The sequence below is a fragment of the Heliangelus exortis genome, chromosome 4 (genome assembly GCF_036169615.1).
Source record: "Heliangelus exortis chromosome 4, bHelExo1.hap1, whole genome shotgun sequence".
Taxonomy (NCBI): domain Eukaryota; kingdom Metazoa; phylum Chordata; class Aves; order Apodiformes; family Trochilidae; genus Heliangelus; species Heliangelus exortis.
Genome location: NC_092425.1, coordinates 18,574,973 through 18,594,581, shown reverse-complemented (window position 1 = coordinate 18,594,581; position 19,609 = coordinate 18,574,973). Strand labels below are relative to the sequence as shown.

General features: G+C 38.9%; 2 protein-coding genes across 6 annotated transcripts in view; one reads left to right on the top strand and one right to left on the bottom strand.

Moving 5' to 3' along the window:
• Nucleotides 1-9,062: 9,062 nt before the first annotated feature.
• Nucleotides 9,063-18,875, bottom strand: SPCS3 (signal peptidase complex subunit 3). The gene is made up of 5 exons (XM_071743221.1): nucleotides 18,540-18,875; nucleotides 14,891-14,964; nucleotides 11,734-11,810; nucleotides 10,093-10,208; nucleotides 9,063-9,608 (listed from the first exon to the last, which is right to left on the bottom strand). Exons 1-5 carry the CDS (start codon nucleotides 18,680-18,682, stop codon nucleotides 9,476-9,478), a joined length of 543 nt encoding a protein of 180 aa, XP_071599322.1. The 5' UTR covers nucleotides 18,683-18,875; the 3' UTR covers nucleotides 9,063-9,475.
• Nucleotides 18,483-19,609, top strand: part of ASB5 (ankyrin repeat and SOCS box containing 5) — a 40,478-nt gene continuing 39,351 nt past the window's right edge. For 3 of the 5 annotated variants that reach the window (XM_071743214.1, XM_071743216.1, XM_071743212.1), the window contains exon 1: nucleotides 18,483-18,614. The gene's annotated coding sequence lies outside the window, so the exon portion shown is untranslated. Of the gene's footprint in view, nucleotides 18,615-19,013; nucleotides 19,167-19,609 lie in introns of those variants that run through there. The other 2 variants (XM_071743213.1, XM_071743215.1) reach the window with 2 other exon arrangements.

The following is a 19,609-nucleotide window of genomic DNA, read 5'->3' as shown; positions in this document are numbered from 1 at the left end:
GGATCAGCAACATTCATCTGCTGCTGGTTTATAGTTTCTCTCAGGCAAGAAGTGAGTCCCAGTAGGTTGAGTGACCCACAGTCCCAGCGTCTCATCTCACTGAGGCACTGCAAATCCACTGCCACAGGACTGAGCCACGGAAGCTGCTCCAGCACAGTCTTGCCATAGCAATAAAACTCTAGGAAGTCACAGCCAAATGCCAGCTGGGCAGTAACCCTTGCAAGCTCTGTCCCTTCAGCTTGACCAGCCCTGTGATGGGCACCGCAGCCCTGCCCCAGCTCTGCACTGCCTCTGTACACTTTCATGCCAGGTTTACAGAGAACAGTGCCACAAACACAGGACATTTCCAAAGTGCCTTCCACAGTTTTGACAAATTAATTTACTGACAAGGTTACCATTATCTATCTCTTAATATATTATTTGTTCCAAGCAATCTTTGAAATACCACTGCTTGTCAGAAGCTGATTTGTACATGTGCTTGCAGGGTTGGATGCTACATCTGAGTGTTGCTTAGGCTTTGGATCCAGCCACTGAAGGGGATCATTTGATTGAACTTCTTGCAGTTCAGAGATGAATGAATGAATCCTAATCACACATAAATACTGAGCACCACAGACTGCTAAGTACAGTGTTAAGGTGATATAAATTGATTCTCTGTGATCTCTTCTTGATTCATTCAGAGAAAAACTGCGTATCATCCAAAACTCTTTACTTCCCTACCCCTTACTTGTTGCTACAGGGGCATCAGCTCTTGGGGCAGGGTCAAAGAGCTGGAGAAAACTGTCAGATTTTCTTCCAAGTCTGGTACCTTTACACAGTCACCTCTGTCAAGTCATATCTTATCTGGGAGAATATAGTTTTCCCTCTTTCTTTCACATATATACATAATAATTTTCTTTTGCCAGATTTTGGTCCTTTTAATTTTTAGTGATTAAAGTTGGGTAGGGAGAGGATAAAAATAATGGTTTGTTTCTAATACAGTGATAATTGGCAGTTCCCATTTCATGCTCAATCCTTTCTGTTGTTTTTACCCAAGACTGCTTTGAGACTCCTGTTGCCACAGTGCTTGCAACTGACTTGTATCTTGTCTCCTTGGGAAGCAGCTGTTCCCACTTAGCAAGGGTAGATGCTCAGAACACAGACATTTACCTTAAAGAATGGGGTCAGTGTGGTTATCTGTATAGAAATGCCACCTCACTTCAAAGGACAACTATTTGTGCTTCATTGCCCAAATATTTAGGAAAAATATTTTTATTGTGCTACCTAAAGGAAATATTTAACAGGCAGTTAACAAATGCACTGAACATTTCCTTAAATACATTCACAACAGCAGCAGAGAATCAGAAAGATTATATTGTCCAGTCTTGTCATTCTACAGCAGCCCCTAAGCATGCAATTCAGTTGAAAAATTTAACTTACATTTGTAATGAAGTAGGTTTCAGAGTGCTTGTGAGAAAACCAAATTTGCTCCTATATATTTAAAAACTGTAGGATACTTTTGCCACCTACAGTTTCTTCTTCAGTCAATGAGAGATCTGTAGAGCACCCAATAATTACATCCCAGGGTTCTGACTCTCTTGTGGACTGTCAGGATCCTTGCAGCAGAGGACTGATCTAGTCCCAGGGGTAAATTGAAACTATACTACCTTAAATGTCACCAGACATTCAGTGTCTAGAACACACAAATGCAAGGCTGTCACTAATGTATACCATTTTGACACATTTTGAATGGTATAATACATGGAATTCATAAATATGTCAAATATTCAAAAAGATTTAACATGAAGACTAAGTCGACCACTATTTAATGTGTATGCTTATTAGCCTAAAGGCTAAAAAATAGGACTAAATACCTAAATTTAAAATGAAAGTCTCATAGTCTACTGTGACTGGCACTTTTCAAGTTGTTGTTTTCTGTAGTTAATGTCTGACACCTGCTGGTAATTTTGCAAACTGCACATCGTTGAATCAAACTGAATTCAGATTTCAGTTTGATGATTTTGTATAGATAAATTATTAAAAGAAGAAAGATTAATATTATTATAATAATGATATAATGAGGTTTCAGAACAAAACTGTATCAATATCACTTTAACTTGGTAGATGCAAGATAATCCATGTCTTAGAATTTCCTCCAAAAGGTTCCTGCAGGGGTGATCAAGTGTAAGTCCTCAGAAAAACAGTTTTTCGCAGCATGATTTTCTGTGCGCAGTATTTTTTATTAGCAAAAGCAATTTTAGTGCTATTGTACTTCAAAACCCCTGAGCTTTATAGAAAGTCTATATGAATAAATTAGCAGAACTCCTTCAGCCTGAATATACCAATCCATCATTCAAAACAAAAATAAAATTTTGTTTGACAAGATTTTCTCTTGCCCTGTAGAAGCACCCCCATGAAACCAATGAAATGGAAAAAAAAAAAAAAAAAAAAAAAAAGCTATTCTCACCATCCATTTTTATTTTCTCATGTACCAAGCCCCCCAAGAAAATAGAACTAAAATCTTGTAGAGAACGTAGAGAATTCATGTCTGGTGAATCCCTTTATAATAATGCACAGTTCTGGTGGCACGCAATGTGAAAGCTATAGTTTGCTACAATACTGACAAAAAAGAGAGCATAAATATTACTTTGAATTTAATGAAAAATGTGTATAGCTTTTGTCAGAAAGAAAACAACAAAAAAGAAAAAATAAAAGCACCTCCACCATCAACAAAAAAGAATTTAATATGAGAGCTAGAAAAAACTTTGTGGGCTCCAGAAAAACCAGTCATCTACACCTGCTTTAGCTCCTCAGGAAGGAGTAGAAGCATTAGATTGGTGCTGCACCCAGCAGAACTGGGCAGACAAGTGCCTGTGTTTGCCACTGCTCCTCCAGATACACATGCAACAATGAGAACAAATTTGTAAAATTCCCAGCTACTGACCCGTTCTTGAAAGATTACACTGAAGTATAGATACATACCATACATAGTTATCAGCATCTCCCTGAAAAGATAGCAGCTTTCTTATGTAAAATACAAATAGAAGTCCCAGATATTTATTTCCATTAATATTAATGATAAAGTTCAACACTGGGCCAGCAATTAAACAAATGACAGATACTCTCTATTAACCCCCCTTCCCTCCCTGATAAAGGAGAGAGAATAAGTCAGAGACACTTATGGGTTGGAAACTAAACTCTACAGTTTAATGAAACAGTAATGATGAAAAATTATTAAATACATACAAATATACACAAAAGCAATATCACAGTCCTCCATCCTCCCCCCAAGTAATGCTCATGTCACCACTGAAGGTTTTTTCAATTGCTGCTACTGATGGGATAGGGAGAGTGTAGAAAAAAATAGAGACATAAATAATTAAGTTATTATTTTTATGCCAAGTATCCTGGGAAAAAAAAGCAGAGGGACATACCTTATCTGAAGACACCCACTAACTCTGATGAATATTAACATGTTCCTACATGGAATTATCTGCCTTTGAGAAGTGGCCTCGTGTTCTTTATCAGGAAGGCTACAGCTGCTTTTCATATTTCTGATCAATAATTTATAAAAATGGGGCACAGAAGAAAATAGTACTGCTGACAATTCACCAAGTCAAAGAAAACACATACACTCTTAAGTTACTAAATTTTCCATTATCTGTTTATATTAATCTCCTTCTGAAATATCTTAAAATTTGCAAGAAAAAATAATTTCCTTTTTCAGATAATAAAGTATGTTTAATCTGCATATCCTCTTACCTTAGTGACTTCAGACACAGAATAAAGTTATTCTGGAATAGTGTAGTAGGGAGTTGCTTTGGCAATGTTTATGATTATTAATGCTTTTTTAAACAGTAAAAAATATTATGTTGTTTATTTATATAGCAAGAAAGTGCATTCAAAATCATCTTGTTGAAATGAAAAAACCCAAAACCTAAATCCACACAGATATTTTTTATATCTGGGTCAAAGGTGTTCTTTTAAATTCTAAAACTAAATTAAAGCACATTCTTAAAACAGCACAGAATTCACTTTTCAACTTTCCAACTGAGCCTGTAAGAGACATTCTTCAACCTTTCTAGAAAAATTAAATTTACATCCTGTCATAGAGGTGTTCTCTGAATACAGAATAGGAATGATTATAAACTATCACAGAGGCAACAGTTTATTTTACTTTCTAGATATAAGGATGTTCTTTTTCTTTTATCCCTTCTCTTTATGACAGAAAGATGGCAACTGTAGATGCCAGAGCATCTAAGAACCATTGACTGTTGTGTGCTTTTTCTAAAACACAACACTACTTCACTGGAAGCTGTACAGAATTTTAATTTCATCCATCTTCTTGGATTTCAAGCAATTATAAGCAACACACTTCTTAGTCCCAAAACCCAAGGGTGAAAATTTACAACTGCAAGAATAATAAAATATTTACTTACCTTATTTATGTGAATTTCTGCCTGTACTGAACCAATGTTTTCAGTGATGTGCTAAATTGCATGTAACAAATTCCCCAACCACTTTCAGCTTGAGAGCAGGAAGTTCCCTTTAAGGATAATTATTGGCAAATAGCACCTGAACATCATTAGAAAGCAGTATCTGTCCAGGACTATTAAAGCATCAATTTGTTCAGCTGAAATAGTTTCAGATCTGTACTTAAAATTAGGCAGATACAATTGCTCATGTTCTTATATTGCAAGGATTTATGCAATGTGATACTTACAGAGATCAAGACTAAATTAAATAAAATTCAGGAAACTTGCATTAACTCCAAAAAATGTAAATATCACACAATCCTAATTATTGTTAAATCAACACCTTACCATTAAGAATCACAGAGTTTATAAAAACAGCCTGAGTCATCTTTAAGTCCTTTATTTCATCAGTTGTTGAAGATATCAATACCTAGACTTCTAATGAAGATAAATTGGGTGGGCTGGTGGGAAATTAGAAGTATTCAATTACAAGAACTTCATCAAACTACTATTGTTATCCCATGTTACATTCTGCTTTTACACCTGTACACAATTTTTGAAATCTAGACAGCAATCAAACCAAGAATACTAAAAGTGTCTTGGCAACCATCCCTTCATCTATTCCTCCCCCCAGTTCTTATTCAGGAGAAGACATAAACCCTCACTGTTACTTCCCAGTCATAGTTCCACTGATTTTATTTTAGTCTTCAGCTACTACCTTACACACACACAAAAAACCCCCAATAAACCTCTTTTGTCTAGCACCTGTCAGCCACTTTTAGCTACATCTAATACATGTCATTCTTAATGGCAAAAATGCTCACTGTCATGGTCCTCTACAGCTGAAAATATGTATAGTCTCTCTAATTCCTTTCTGCCAGTTTTATGATTTTAAAGAAGTGCCAGCTATTTCTTTGGAATTTACTGCCTGGAACACTGCTAACAAGGAAAGGGGATACAGCTGGAAAGCAGCAGATAATCACAGGTGACTTGTGTGTGTTTAATTAGCACCAAACTGGGGCCAGGAGGTCAGAGGCCCCCTTTAGACCAGATCTGAGTTTTGAAACATTTTCTTTATTGTTACTTATTACTTTGTTCCACTATTACTATTTTCAATCAATAGCCTGTAAGTCTGGATAGTGTATCCATATTGATTCAGAAGGGTTTTTTTGGTTTGTTTTCTCAGTAGCTTATGCAGAGATGATACAGAATTTCATTCTTAGATCATTATTTGGAAAAAGAAATCACAAATGCAAGTCAGTTGGAGAAATAAAATTCTGACTCTTCACATGTATAACAGAAAAAAACCCAGACAATTACTAATTAAGAGCAATTACTAGTGGATAAGTATACAACTTGCATAAAAGGAATTACAACCATTGCACAATATTAAGGGTGAAAAAAACCCACCTTAAGCAATGGAATACTTATTTTTCTCTGTGCCTCATTGCTTCAGGAAATTGCAGGGAGGTGGTGGAAGGTGCCACAAAAAGATTGACCAGCAGTTTGGCTTGTTCAACTAAGTTTTGGAGAGTTTCTGCTTAATAAAAATATGCCTGATATAACTAAAATATAAGCATTTACATTTGTGCTTAGAATGGGACTCTTCATGTTAAGAAGTTTGTCTCTTTGCTTGTTTCTTCGCATGAAATGGTTCAGATGTTTTAAGAATGATTTTGAACTGTTTCTAGTGGATATTTTCTTTCAAAATAAAGAAGCCAAATACACAAGAACATTCCTTAAATACCAAAGACCTACAAGTTGTCATTTTCTATGTATTTTCTGACACTAATTTCAAGTAAAATTATACCAACTTTTTAATCTAAAGAGGTTTCCTTTTACAGAACTGTTTTTTCAAAGCCTCTCTTTGAATATTTTTCAGAAACATTTTCACCACTTGTAATCAAAAAATAATGCACTAACTCTACTTGAGTCTGGCTGTTAAGCAATAAAACTAGCTTTAATTTTACTGCCCTATTTTCAACTTACAGTGCTGATCCATAAATAAGAGTGTACACACAGGGGAGCAGAGATTTAAATACAGATTTTTAAAGGTTATTTTAGTTTCCTGCAAAGGACTTTCCATGTTGTGTTCTATTCTCAACAGTAAATGGAAACCAGAGCCACTTCTAAGAGTCTGCAGTCCTCAGAGCAGAACCTCAATAAATAGCTATCTGAAATGCATCAGAAATGTTTTCAGTTGAAATTTCCTTCAAAAGGTTTCAAGCCTTTTCCCATAGGTAAGTAATTTGCTAGAGAATGCTTTTTTTTGTACACATCACTACATAAGGTAGTTAGTAACATTTCTGAGAAAACAATCCGCTCTCAGCCATGCTTCTTTTTGTAAGTTGTATCAGAAGAGACAAGAGGAAATAAATTCCATTTGTTTCCATAGAAAACCATTCTTTTAATAAACAGTCTGAGAACTGTCACAACAAAATACAGTAGCTGTTTTGTTTTACCTTTTAAAAGGCTTTAAAGATACTGCTGAAGGAAATCGCCTCCTACCTCTCTGAACTGAGAAAAGAGCAGAGATCCCATCCTGGTTGGTGTCTGAGAAGCAAAGAGCAAGCTATTTTAGTCTCATTTGAGGGCTTATCTATGCTGGCCTTTCCCCAAAGATAAAGCAGATTTCTCTTCTCCAAGAACCTGAACAAACTCTGATTATTTCTTCTTCATCCCTAAAGGGCTTACCTCAGCTATAGTTGCCCTTCACTTGGAATGGCTACAAAAGCTTCAAGCATTGTATCTGAACCTCCAAGCATTATGTCTGAACCTAGAATTTTAGTGCCATAAAATTTTACTACATTTTGCTGGGAGGAATATACCATTTTGGAGGAAAGAATGTAGATTCATCTCCAGTGTTTTTTTGATAGAGGATCCTTAACTTTGCAGTTAAAACATATTTTTCATGGGCAGCCTTTCTATTCATTGGAAGAGTACTGCTAAAGGAGTGAAGGGAAGCATTTGAATGCCAAGCCACAAGTAAATTTCATTAAACACTTTAGGAATATAATTTATTCCTAGGAATTTATAATTTATTATAAAGCAACCACTTCCTTGCCAGTTAAAAAGACTCTACAACTTTGTCCAAATATCTCTAAACTTTTTTCTATTTTCTTTCTGTACAACAGTATTAGATTATCAGATATGCTGATATCATAGAAAATACAGCATGTATTTCAGGTGCTGATTATGCTAACCTGTGGAAAACAGCACAAGTTCAGCAAACTGAGAATCATGTAAATATGATAGATGCGAACGAAAAATTACCAGCAAAGATCATTTGTAGTATTCACACTTGAAAACAAAATTTTACTTGTAAGAACACAAAGTACTTCTTGGAGATTTTTTCAGCACCTCTTTGACTGATACACCAACACAAAATGCACTGAAGTCACTTAGGCGTAATTCACAAATATAGAAGATCTCTTTGTAAAAGCAAGTTGGCTTCCTCAAAATCCAGCTCCTAGGTAATCTCACACTAAAGACAGAGACTCTGCTCCAATCTTCTGCATATCTTCTTTCAAAAGGTTTATCACATTGCAATTCTCGTAATTCTTCCTCATAGTTTCTCATTTGCAATATTAAAAAACTCGTAGTTCTAATTTCAGTCTGTGTTTGGTTATTTTGCAAGTCCACAGCAAACTGAAAACGTTAGACATTTGCCAATAAATTAACTTCTATCACACTTTGTTTGAATATCCACGTTCATATTAAGAATTATGTCAGGGAGGTGATGCTGGCCAGTGCTCCTCCTCCCGGCTACACGATGGAAGAAGCAACTACTGGACCAATATAAACCATCATAATTACAGAGAGGTGATCCAGATACCCTCCTGTTTCTTTCTGTTCTCCCAAGTATGACAAGCATTTGTGGAGGTAGCTGAGTGAATGAAGACACAGAGAGACAGATGTGTAGCCATAGAGAGCCCACTTTTTCAGCAGAGGTGCTGGCTGGAACTGCTAGGCACTGCTTGCTAACTTCCCTGACTGATGCAAATCAGGAAGACTTGCAGGTAGGCTCCTATCCATGTGCAAGCTGGTAACTCTGTCTAAATTTCTCCTGTTCCCATGGGAAACTCTCTGTTTCCTAACCATTCCACCAAACTGTTCTGAAGAACATCTGTCCCATTCCTTGTAAGGGAAAGGCACCTCTATTATTAGTTGTCCCAGCCCCATATGGAACAAGCATGGTTATTCTTCCTGCTTCCCAGTAAAAATCAAGTGGTTGCTTTGTAGACAGCTTTTCTTTACCTGGAGCTTTTACTTTTCTTACTCATGCTTAATACACTGAAAAGATTTTTTTTATTCTGTCAGCTAGCTGCAATGTAAGCAGTTATTAAAATGTTTTATAATACAGAACTGCACGTGGGCTACATCAATGGCACTCAAAACAAGATCTGCAGGCTGACAGATAATGAACTATCAGTTTTTGAAGTAGCTGTAGTTACCTTACTGTAACATGCTAAGCATTCATTTAACATAATGCTGCAGAACAGAATAGCCATCTCCTTCAGGCACTCATAGGAAGCAACTCCAAAAGGTGTATTTGAGTTCTATACAGATTAACTGTCACAGTACCTCAAAAAAACAGTCAGACTGTCCTCTGGTTTAAAAATGTTTATTTGAAAGAAAATATCTGTACCCAGATGGCCAAGGGAAAAAAAAAAAAATTCCTCAATTTTCCCACCAAAACCATTACTCTGAAATTTACTTCTTCCTTTACTTTTTCCTTTAAGTTTCAGCCTTAAGGTCTTTTCTAAAAAAAAGAAAAAACAAAACAAAGAACAAACAAAAAACCCAAACAAAACCAAAACAAAAAACAAACAAAACAAAACACAAAAAACCAAACAAAACCAAGACCCTGAACTTTCATTTCCTTCTCCTATGTTGTTAGACCTGAGGAAATTAAGTACCTTTCACTGAGGGGTTGTATGGGACGTGAGAAGAAACCATGGTAAATTTTATTCACAATATACAAGTATAAAAATATCTTGCTTAGGATTCAGTATTATAATTTAATAACTTTTTGTTGTTTCATAGGTATCTGGGAAAGGTACAGACACATGTCCTGATCCTGTTACAAGAGGTAGAATACCAGCATTTGGTACAACATTCCATGAGAGAGTCAAAGTGACGTTCCTGTTTCCCCTGCAAAAGCAACAAAGACAGCACAAACACTCAAGTTAACCATTGTAATTAATAATATTAAACAAATTATGATACAAATTGTTTTCCTGATCCACAAACAATGAGATTTTTAATTTTATGTAGTTACTTCATTAAGTACTACCTATTTTTCAGATAAATATTTATTTACTCTAGCCTAACTCCTTTAGAGTTGAGTATATGACAGAACCAATTCTACTCAGACAAGAGTACTGGAAGCAGAAACCTAGAAGCCTATTACTCGTATTAGCAGTACACATTAGCAGTACACTAGTAGTGCAGACACTAGTCTACAGAAGAAAAGGATCCCTTGTATCTCAAGTTCTTCTAGTAATCAAACTACAAAGATTCATCAGACTGACAGAGTATCACAGGTACCACAGCAATAAAACCATGTATCAAATGCAAAGTACAGAAGTAAATCAAGACACCATGACTAAAAACAACAGGAAAAGAATGTACTCACTTGAGACCATTTCCATCATCAAAGAAAAAGTACTTTGACTTCATGTCTTTTAAGAACAGCCTTGGGTTATCTCCCCTCAACATGATCTTGTCCCAAAGAACGACCTGGTTTAGAGCCTAAAAACACAATTGTAATTAAGTCAGCAAGGTACCTTGCAAGATTGTACTCATTCAGTGGAATAATTTCACAGCATTATTCATCTGAAAACTCCAAAGTTGAAATAAAAACTTGTAATCCATAACTAATTTAAAAAATATTTTATGGGGGGCATGGTGATAGGGGGTGGTGAGTTTGGGACTAGTACTACTACACAGTGAAGTGTGGCACAGAATAAATGGAAACAACAAAGAACAGTGCAATAAGCATGAGAAAGCTATTTTAAAAAGTCATGAGCTTTCAAAGACTTAGAATAAAGTATTACAAGTTTTCCTTTTAAATTGCAAGGGTAAGTTGCTTTTAAAGCAGTATTTAGACTTTATTTCAAATAAATAAATAATAATTCAAAAATTTCAAATAATAAATAAAGGACATAAGATGAGCTATTCTGACACTGCCTAGGTATATGACATTTTTTCCAACTGTAATGGAAAAAAATCACTACTTAAATTGCAGGAGTAAACAAGAGAATTGTAGGAAAAAAAATAATCGAAAGGCAAATCCTAACTTGTAAAATATTTAATACTTATTGTTCTTTTACGTAGTTAAGTGACAGTCTTGTTTAGTATCTTACATAAAAATTTAGGAAAAATATTTCTCAATATTTTATGAGAACTAGTGATTTACGTGAAAAATCACCCAAACATCTGAAAGACCAAACAAGAAAATTAAGTCCTAGACCCTAATAAAGAACTCTAACCACTAGTGTAGTACAAACACAATATCCACCAGCATGTATAAAATAACTAAGGTACTTAATAAAAAAACAACCAAAACCAATAGGGAAATAGATATGAGCAGCAAGGTAAATAAAAAACCCAAGCCTTCACTATATCTTGCAATGTGCTCACATTCAGCACACTGCTGAAGATGGAAATCGGTGATACCACTGCAACACAGAGCTTCATTAAAATAATTTTCCACAGAAACTATACAGAACAAACAGCCTGTCACATCAGTGAAAAAAGCCTTCAGCTATCCATAGTGAAATGCCAGCAGCAACCAATTTACAGGATACAGCAAGGGTATTTATTTTGAGAAACCTGACAAGATAGCAAATATATTATGGGTCTACTGTAACTGGCAGCAATACTGGCAAACACTTCAGTGAACTTCAGACCTATCACAGCTGGCCAGACCAAAGGCCACTGTATCTTGTTGGCTAACAGCAGTTAACAGTAGAACATTAGGGAATAATAAAAGAGAGCACCAAAGCAAAACCACTTACAGTCCACTACTGTAAGTGAACAAGGCACATGTTACTTTTCTCCCACTCTGCTGGGCACACATCAAGTTGGGATTCATGAGGGTAAAATTCCTACCCTGCTAATTGTTCCGAAAATAACAACTGTGAAGGGACTGTAAAAACATTCCAAGATAGTAGGAAATGCTGGTGCCTTAACCCTTCCCAGCAGAAATTCAGAACATTAAAAATAGCTGAATTACAAAATGGGTAATTGCTTCAACTTTCTTTTTGATACTTACATTGTTTTTTGTTGAATATTCTGCAGACAAATATAGAAACAATTGTTTAACATTCCAGTCAAATATACTCTGCAGATGTACGCGAGTTAAGAAAAATACCATCTTTTACAAATAAAACAAGGTTATGCAAGTACAATAAAAATTTTAAAATAAAATTTTTTTTACATGTTACCTTTCAACATACTGCACCTTATTTATAAATCAGAGCACCACCAGTTCTAACATATATTTTAATCATATTAAAGCAACGGGGTTTTGGTTTGTTTGGTACTCTCTATGAAACCTAACAGCTATTTCCTCCAATAATTTAAGAGGTCTGTATTTGACACTGCAAGCTAATATATATAATCTGCTGACAGACAATCTATTATAAAACCTTAAACATAAGAGAGAATTCTTCAGTAAATATCTTCAAAGTAATAATTAATACAATCAAAGAACACTGCTATCCAACTATGAATTGAGATACAATAGCATAAAACAAAAATAGCGAAGTGTATAAGGTTTAAAGAGCCTGTAATATCCACAGTACTACAGATACAGCAGACAGAAGTATTTCATATTGAAAGGGACACCCGGAATTATCAAATTTAATTACCTACTTACAACAGAGAAAAATCACCTTACTAGGATGGAAACAAAACTCTTCTCAAATTTTCAATCAACAGTAAAGAACTGATGACTGCCATCTGAGACTGCCAGTACAATAAAGCTGGTATTCTAAATCCTTGTCTGTTTATTTAGCAATAAATTGCCCTGTGTGTGAGTGTTAAGGAAAAGACCTTTAACTCACAGAAAAGATTATCTGTAACCTTATAAGCCCTCTTTTTTTATTCTATATGCCAATATTTCAAAAAATAAATTAGACAGAGTCCCCAGCCAGCCTCAAAATCCAACTTGCTCCACACATCCCAGAACTGAATCATGCTTTTAAGCTGCTAATTCAAAAGGCAAGTAAGGAAACAATTAAATTATCAACCTGCTGTTGATGCAAGAATAGCTAGAGCTATTTTACTTGGTTTTTCATCATCTAACTCAAACCAAACAGTATTCTGAAGACCTCCTTTGTAGGATTTCTGCACACTCATTAAATTAGCCCCAAACTGATTAAGCTAAACCATTTGTGAAAATTGCCTCCCCACCTTTCCTTTCTGGAGTTTCTTTTTCTAACTTATTTTTTCTTAGGACTAACAACTTGTTTTCATTAAGAATGCCCACGTAAAATTATCTCTTTACTAATTTTGTCCAGGAAAACCTACCAGAAAGTTGTATTTCACAACCCTACACACTCTAATGCTTATTTATGCAAGACATAGAAGATTAAAACAGAGGATTTTTTTATAAAAAAATTTTAAGACTACTGCTACTATTACATCATTTAAACATGGACTCTTTATGTCTATATATGTCAGATTAACCTTTGTATAAAAACATTTCTTTTAAAAGTCCTGTTCTGCCTTGCTCTGCCTCCCTGTATATGCAGTGCATACAATTAAACAATCTATTTTAGAATTCTAGTGTCTGGTTTAACATGTATAAGCATTTCAGAGGTAAAACTGATTCAAGAGTTCACCTCTCCAGACGATAAAAAAACCTTTTATTCCTTTGCAACACATACCTGTAAAATCTGATTAACTTTTTTATCAAGTCTTCACATGCATTCAACATTTGTATTTTTTTTGGTTTGCTTACACAATGTAGTATTCTCCAAAACAGGGAAAACTGAGTTAATCAGTGTCTTGCTTAAATCAATAACAAACTGTCAGAGTCCCAGGAACTGATAGCAGGAGGGCTTTTAGACTCTGAGAGGGGCACACAGAAAGGGGTCAATACCCTTCCCCTTTCCTGCCCATGCTCTATAAAATCAGGCAGACCTGAAGCTCCACTGTCACCCACTCCTCACTTCACTGCTGTTCCCCTGTGCTCCTTCACCATCAGTTCTCCACCTGCTCTTCAGAATCCATATCCATGGGGTGCTGGGAAGAGCCGTGGAGCCCTCTCCTGAGTCAGCCCTCAGGCCAGCACCAAGATTGGGTTGGATGTATATTTGTATACAGTTGCATTTTTGTTCTTTATCCCTTATGTTACTGCCTTTTCCCTGTTCCAGTAAATATGTTTCTTTTTTTTTTTTTTTAATTTCTAACTTTAATTCTCTCATCTTTATTCCCCTTTTATCTTCCCTTTGGAAGAAGCAGTAACGGAGAATAATTCCTCTGGTTTCTGATTCACCCAAACTGCTAAGACATGACACAGACAAGGAGAAATCACAGGAATCTCACTCAGCTGCAAAGCAAAGCTTAATGCAATCACTTAAAGCATGCTGCCTCCTATTTGGTACAGAAAAACACTGTAATTTCTTTATAGAAAGATCCTAAACCCTCAAAATTATTCCCTTCTGTCAGAAAACCTACCCCAAACTAAAAATTTAAAAAAAACCAACAACCTTCACAAAAAAATTCCCAATAAAAGCCAGACTTGTATGAAGAAGAGAAATAAAAAAGTTGAAAGAAAGGTAACAGCAATGTGAAAGAGGCCTAAAATAATGTGGTAAATTCTGTAGCACTGCATATGCTTCCCAATGAATTTCATACTATTCAGTTAAAGATCTGACAGTTTAATGTCTATGCAGTCAAAGGATTAAAATGTCTTTTTGTTTTTGAAGGAAGACTGTTACATGTATGCAACTGTTATGTGGCCAGAACTTCGAAAGCCTCACTACAAAATGGATTTCAAAGCTGCATCACAGCTTCTAGATTCAGTATGACAGTCAAAATAGTATGTTATATAAACCTGATAATTAATTCACACCTCAAACCACCAATGCAAACTTCATGTAACAGGAATACTGTCCAGAATTTAAACTGCACTTCCCATTAGTAAATACAGTGCACTTCACTATATGCACTGATATTTTAACAAGCATTAAAAAAAAAGAGAAAACTTGCTCCATGTCATCTCCTAGAGCAAGAACAGCTATTACAAGCTCTAATTTATCATCCTAGCTATGTAAAATACTGCTTTTCACCACTTTAAATGTATATTTTGAAACAAATTGCTATTCTCAAGTTTTGAACATAAGATTAGAAGGCAACAAAAATAGATGTCAAGATGTTCTTATTTCAAAACACTTGCAAACCATTTTTTCCATAAAGGATATCTGCAGTGATGTCAAATGTGACAAATCCCAGATCACTTCTTTCTCTAGGTCCAGTGAAATCTTCTACATTTTTTCTACAACAAAGCAAAACACAAGATTATCCTTTGTCATTATTTCTCTTTCACGCATGACATAAATACTGTTCTTATTTATTATTATTAACCTGTCTCTGTACTTTCTTTTAAATACTTTTGGCTAAACTGCAATTAAAATTACAAAATAAAACCTGCCTTACAGAAACTATGGACACTTAGTTGTGAATGAGAGGCCTCGCCACTGGCACAATCTAAGTTACACAAATAGCCTATAGGCTTTTTCCTGCTAACAAAAATCTGTATATATCTGTACCTAAACAGCACTACATTTCTTCTTAGTAAAATAGATGTCAGACTATATATATATAACGCTGATTGGAACACCAGCAATATATCCATCTGCTGGCAACCATTTCCATTAAGTATAATTTCTCAACTTTCTATAAAAAGCTTCTAATGCTTAGTCTCCTACAAGACACTCCAACCATTCTGATAAAACCAAGTTCACGTTTGTAGTTCACACAACTTAGAAAATTTCTCCCTGGAATGTATTTAAGTAGCAATATGAAAAAAATGTTTATTTTCTTCTACATTATGACAAATTCTATCATTTGGAAGACTTATTCACAAATCCACGCTTGGAGGAGTATCTGACATTGCCACCAAATCACATTAGAAAAACAAACTGGAAATAACAGAGCTGCAGCAGATATTTTCATACTTATTGACAACAGCTTATCAATTTCCCCAGCTTACCCTCAACAATGAGGAATACCATAAGCAGGTTAGCAATCACTTGTGAACCTTAATTCCTCATGAAACAATGGTTTTATGAATTATCAACTTAGTTACCTTTATTCCAGTTCGAATGTTAGTCTATCAAAAGTATAATTTCATTAAAACTAAGTTTAGCAACCTCAAAGACAAAAAATAAGTTTACCACCATAAAATTCTGAAGACAGTAGTTAAGAAAAACACCACCAAAACTTCCCAAAATGAGCCTTGCTACAAGTTTCCATGTCTTTGCAAAAAGCAACATCTTTAGTAAGTAACCCTTATTAAGCGCTTGACTTCATCTGTGAATCTCTGTCAATCTGGTGGAGTAATGGCCTTAAGTCTCGGGAAAAATTCAAGAAAATCTCAGGTCAAAAAAACCCAACAACTAAGGTTTAATGCTTCTCATTAATATCAGATCTGTGCACCATGGAAGGTACTGGCACAGTCCTGCAAGCTTCATCCAAATTTGGCATTAGTATGCTACCTCATCTATGTCAAGCTCATAGAAACAACCAAAAATAGGCTTTTCTTCTGGTTTTATGCTGGGTGCCATCCTCAAACTAGCATATTTGAAACTGAAAAAATAATAATCCAGTGTAACTGGAACTGGCTGGATATCTGCACTCAAACAGCTGTGGTCAATGGTTTGTTGTCCAAGTGGCCATCATTGACCAGTAGTGGTCCCTGCGGTGTCCCAGCAGTCAGTGCTGGGACAGCTGCTGTTTTAACAGCTTTGGTAGTGACACGGACAGTGGGATTGAATACACCCTCAGCAGGTTTGCTGATGGCAACAAATGCTGATGTAGTCAACATGCCAGAAGGAAGGGATGCCATCCAGAGGGACACTGACAGGCTTGAGGCAGGGACACACAAACCACATGAAGTTCAATAGGGACAGGTACAAGGCCCTGCACATGGGTCAGGGCAATCTCAAGCTCTAATACAGGCTGGGCAGAGACTGGATGGTAAGCAGCCCTGAGGGGAAGAACTTAGGGGTGCTACTGGATGAGAAGCTCAACACGAGCTGGCAACATCCAGAAAGCCTACAGTTTCCTGGGCTGCACCAAAAGAAACGAGGCCAGCAGGTCAAAGGTGGTGATTCTTCCCCTCTACTCCCCTCTTGTGAGACCCCACCTGGAGTACTGTGTCCTGATCTGGGGTCCCCAACATATGGAGGGCATGGAGTGCTGGACCAAGTCCAGAGGAGGTCCAGATGAGAAGGCTGGAGAACCTCTCCAGTGAAAAACAACTGAGAGAGTTGGAAAAGGCTTCGAGACCTTACAGCAGCCTTCTAGTACCTGAAGAGGACCTACATGAAAACTGGAGAGGGGCTTTTCACAAAGATATTTAGTGACAGGACAAAGAGTAATGGACCTAAGCTGAAAGAGGGGATATTCAATGCTGGGACATGTTGCTTAGAGAACCTGTGGATGCCCCCTCACTGGAAGTGGTCAAGGACAGGTTGGATGAGGCCCATGGCAATGAAGGTGGAATTAGATGATCTTTAAGGTCCCTTCCAACCCAGACCATTGGATTAAGCAATGACTCTACAAAGATGGGGTTTCTTTTCCTGAGATATGAAACTGACCCAAAAGACAACAGCAGTTCCCACTCTTCATGTGCATTTACCTCTCCTTCCAAATACTGCTACTAGCCATCCACTTCTGCCACTAGGGGTGGTCCAAAGCTCTGTAAGCTGCTTTAGCTTACTAACTTGGCCAAAACATAACTACACAAGTTCGTTAGTTGAAGTGAAACAGCTCAGTATCCTGTGAGCCCCATTCGCCAGTGCAGCTCTGGTAATGGACTATGTGGCTAGAAGCAGCAAAGATCTCCACTTCTTGGTGGTTGTAGCTCATGCAGCTCATGACGCTACAGACCTCCACACCATACACACATCACTTGATGGAAGTTTCCTGTGACAGTTTCCTTTTCACCAAAAAAACTTTAAAAAATTGTATAAAAGGCTTCTCTGGCACAACTGATCAGCATAATGTGTCGTGTCAGCAACAGGCTTTTGATGTGGTTACATATTCTACAGCTGGTGCATTTCACAGGAAGATAAACCTCCCGTCAAAGCTGGTTCACCAGAAGCAGGCTGCACAGGATTGCAAGCAGCTGGGTTTTGAATGTCTGCAGAGAAGGACACTCCACAACCTCCCTGGGCAGCCTTTGTCACCCCCAAAGTACGGAAGTGTTCCTCATATTCAGAAGGAACGTCCTGTTTTACAGTTTCTGCCCACTGCCCCTGGTCCTGTCCCTGGGCACCGATGACAAGAGCATTATAAGTCACCGGTGGAAATATACGGAATGACAAATGAAAAAGAAAAAAGGTGCTGGGGAGCTAAGCTGCATGCCCATCTAGCTCCACTCGCCAGCACCGCCCGAAAGAGAGGAGGTGACTGCAGTTGGGTGCCCAGGAAGCACCCACCCCGCGCTCAGCCCCAGCCCCGTCCCTCACCCAGCGCCGGCACCGAGCGCCCCCCCAGCTCCGTGGCGGGGCGCAGGCGGCGCAGCGCCGTCGTGGGGCTCCCTCATTGGTCGGGCAGAGCGCGGGCAGGAAGCGGAGCGCTCGGCGGCGCCGGCGGGTGCAGCCCCCGGCACGGCAGCGGCGGCCTCCGCTCGCCTCGGGGCCGTCACGCAGCTCAGCTCTGACGTCCCCCCCGGTATCGCGCACCGCCGTGGCTCGTCCCGTAGCGGCGCCTCGGCTGGCAGCCGGGGAGCAGCCGCGGGTCCCAGGCAAACCCTTCCGCTTCCCCAGCCGGCAGCCGCGGTCCGGCCCGGCCCGGCCCGGCCCTCTCCTGCACCGCTCCCTTCCCCCTCCCGCCCGCACTCACAGCGTGACGCGGGAGACGGCGATGCTGACGGGCACGCTCCGCTCCTTGAAGGCGGTGGTGATGAAGCAGCCGAAGGTGAGCGCCGCCATCACGCTCAAAGAGAACGCAAAGAGCGAGTTGGCCCGGGACAGCACCGTGTTCATCTCCCCGCTCGGCCCGGCCGCCTCGCCGCGCACGCTCCCGGGCTCCAGCCGCTGCTCGGAGGGAGGGCGGGGGAACAGGGGAGGGGGGCGGCTCCCGCGGACCCGGCGGCACTGGGAGGCGGCAGGAAGCGGGCGGCAGCGCCTCGGTTGGGGCCGCGGAGGGAGGAGCGTGGCCCCGCCCCGGCGGGGAGGGCTCGGAGGGCAGGCCACACCCTCCGCGCTTGCGCCGGCGGCGGGGCCGAGAGATCCGGCACGCCGGGCCCTGGGGCTGCTCAGGGGGGGTCCTTTCGGGAGGTGACATGGTGGGGGGGCCGGAGATCTCAGTCCGCCTGCGTCCCGGCCGCTTCTCTGCCACCTCCTATGCCTGCTCTTGCCGGACAGGCCGTTGTTTTGAGGCGCGATGCCCACACCCTCTCAGGCACTCTCCAGCTGGGGATCTTGGAGAACTAAAAGCCTTGTGCGCGGTGGCTGTCGTGTATGAAAGGTGACGGATTTGTTCAAAATGCCTGTGCGTGTGTTTTTGTTTACAGAAGAAAAAATTACCTGACGTGCCCCCTTGGCTGTGTTCTGTCTCACTGCGGTGGTTTGTTTTCCTGAGGGTCAAATATTTATTTGAGGGCCTGTCTCCGGTGTGCCAGTGGGAAGGTCCCAGAGCTCAGTCGTGGGGTGAAGACTCGCCTGTCAGCCCTGGAAGCACTCCCCGATGGAGAGTTTCTTGGGGCTGCTGTCTGGAACTTTTGCCAGCAGTACATGTTCATGTTCCAAGTTCCTTCATAACTTTCTGAAACATGGGTTTTACTTACTGGAGCAATTTTTTGTGGCTTGTTTGCCACCTGCTTATGTTTTAAGGCATACGTTTTAAGAGGGAAGTTGGTATTTGTAGTTCTAGTGGATTTTTGAATTTATATAATAAAACATAAACAGCAT

Coding starts and splice junctions, on each gene's coding strand:
- SPCS3 (XM_071743221.1), bottom strand. CDS start 18,682: ATGAACACGGTGCTGTCCCGGGCCAACTCGCTCTTTGCGTTCTCTTTG. Junction 11,811..14,890: donor CACATTTGACATCACTGCAG/ATATCCTTTATG, acceptor TAACTCGCGTAC/ATCTGCAGAGTATATTTGAC. Junction 9,609..10,092: donor GATGATGGAAATGGTCTCAA/GTGAGTACATTC, acceptor TTGCTTTTGCAG/GGGAAACAGGAACGTCACTT.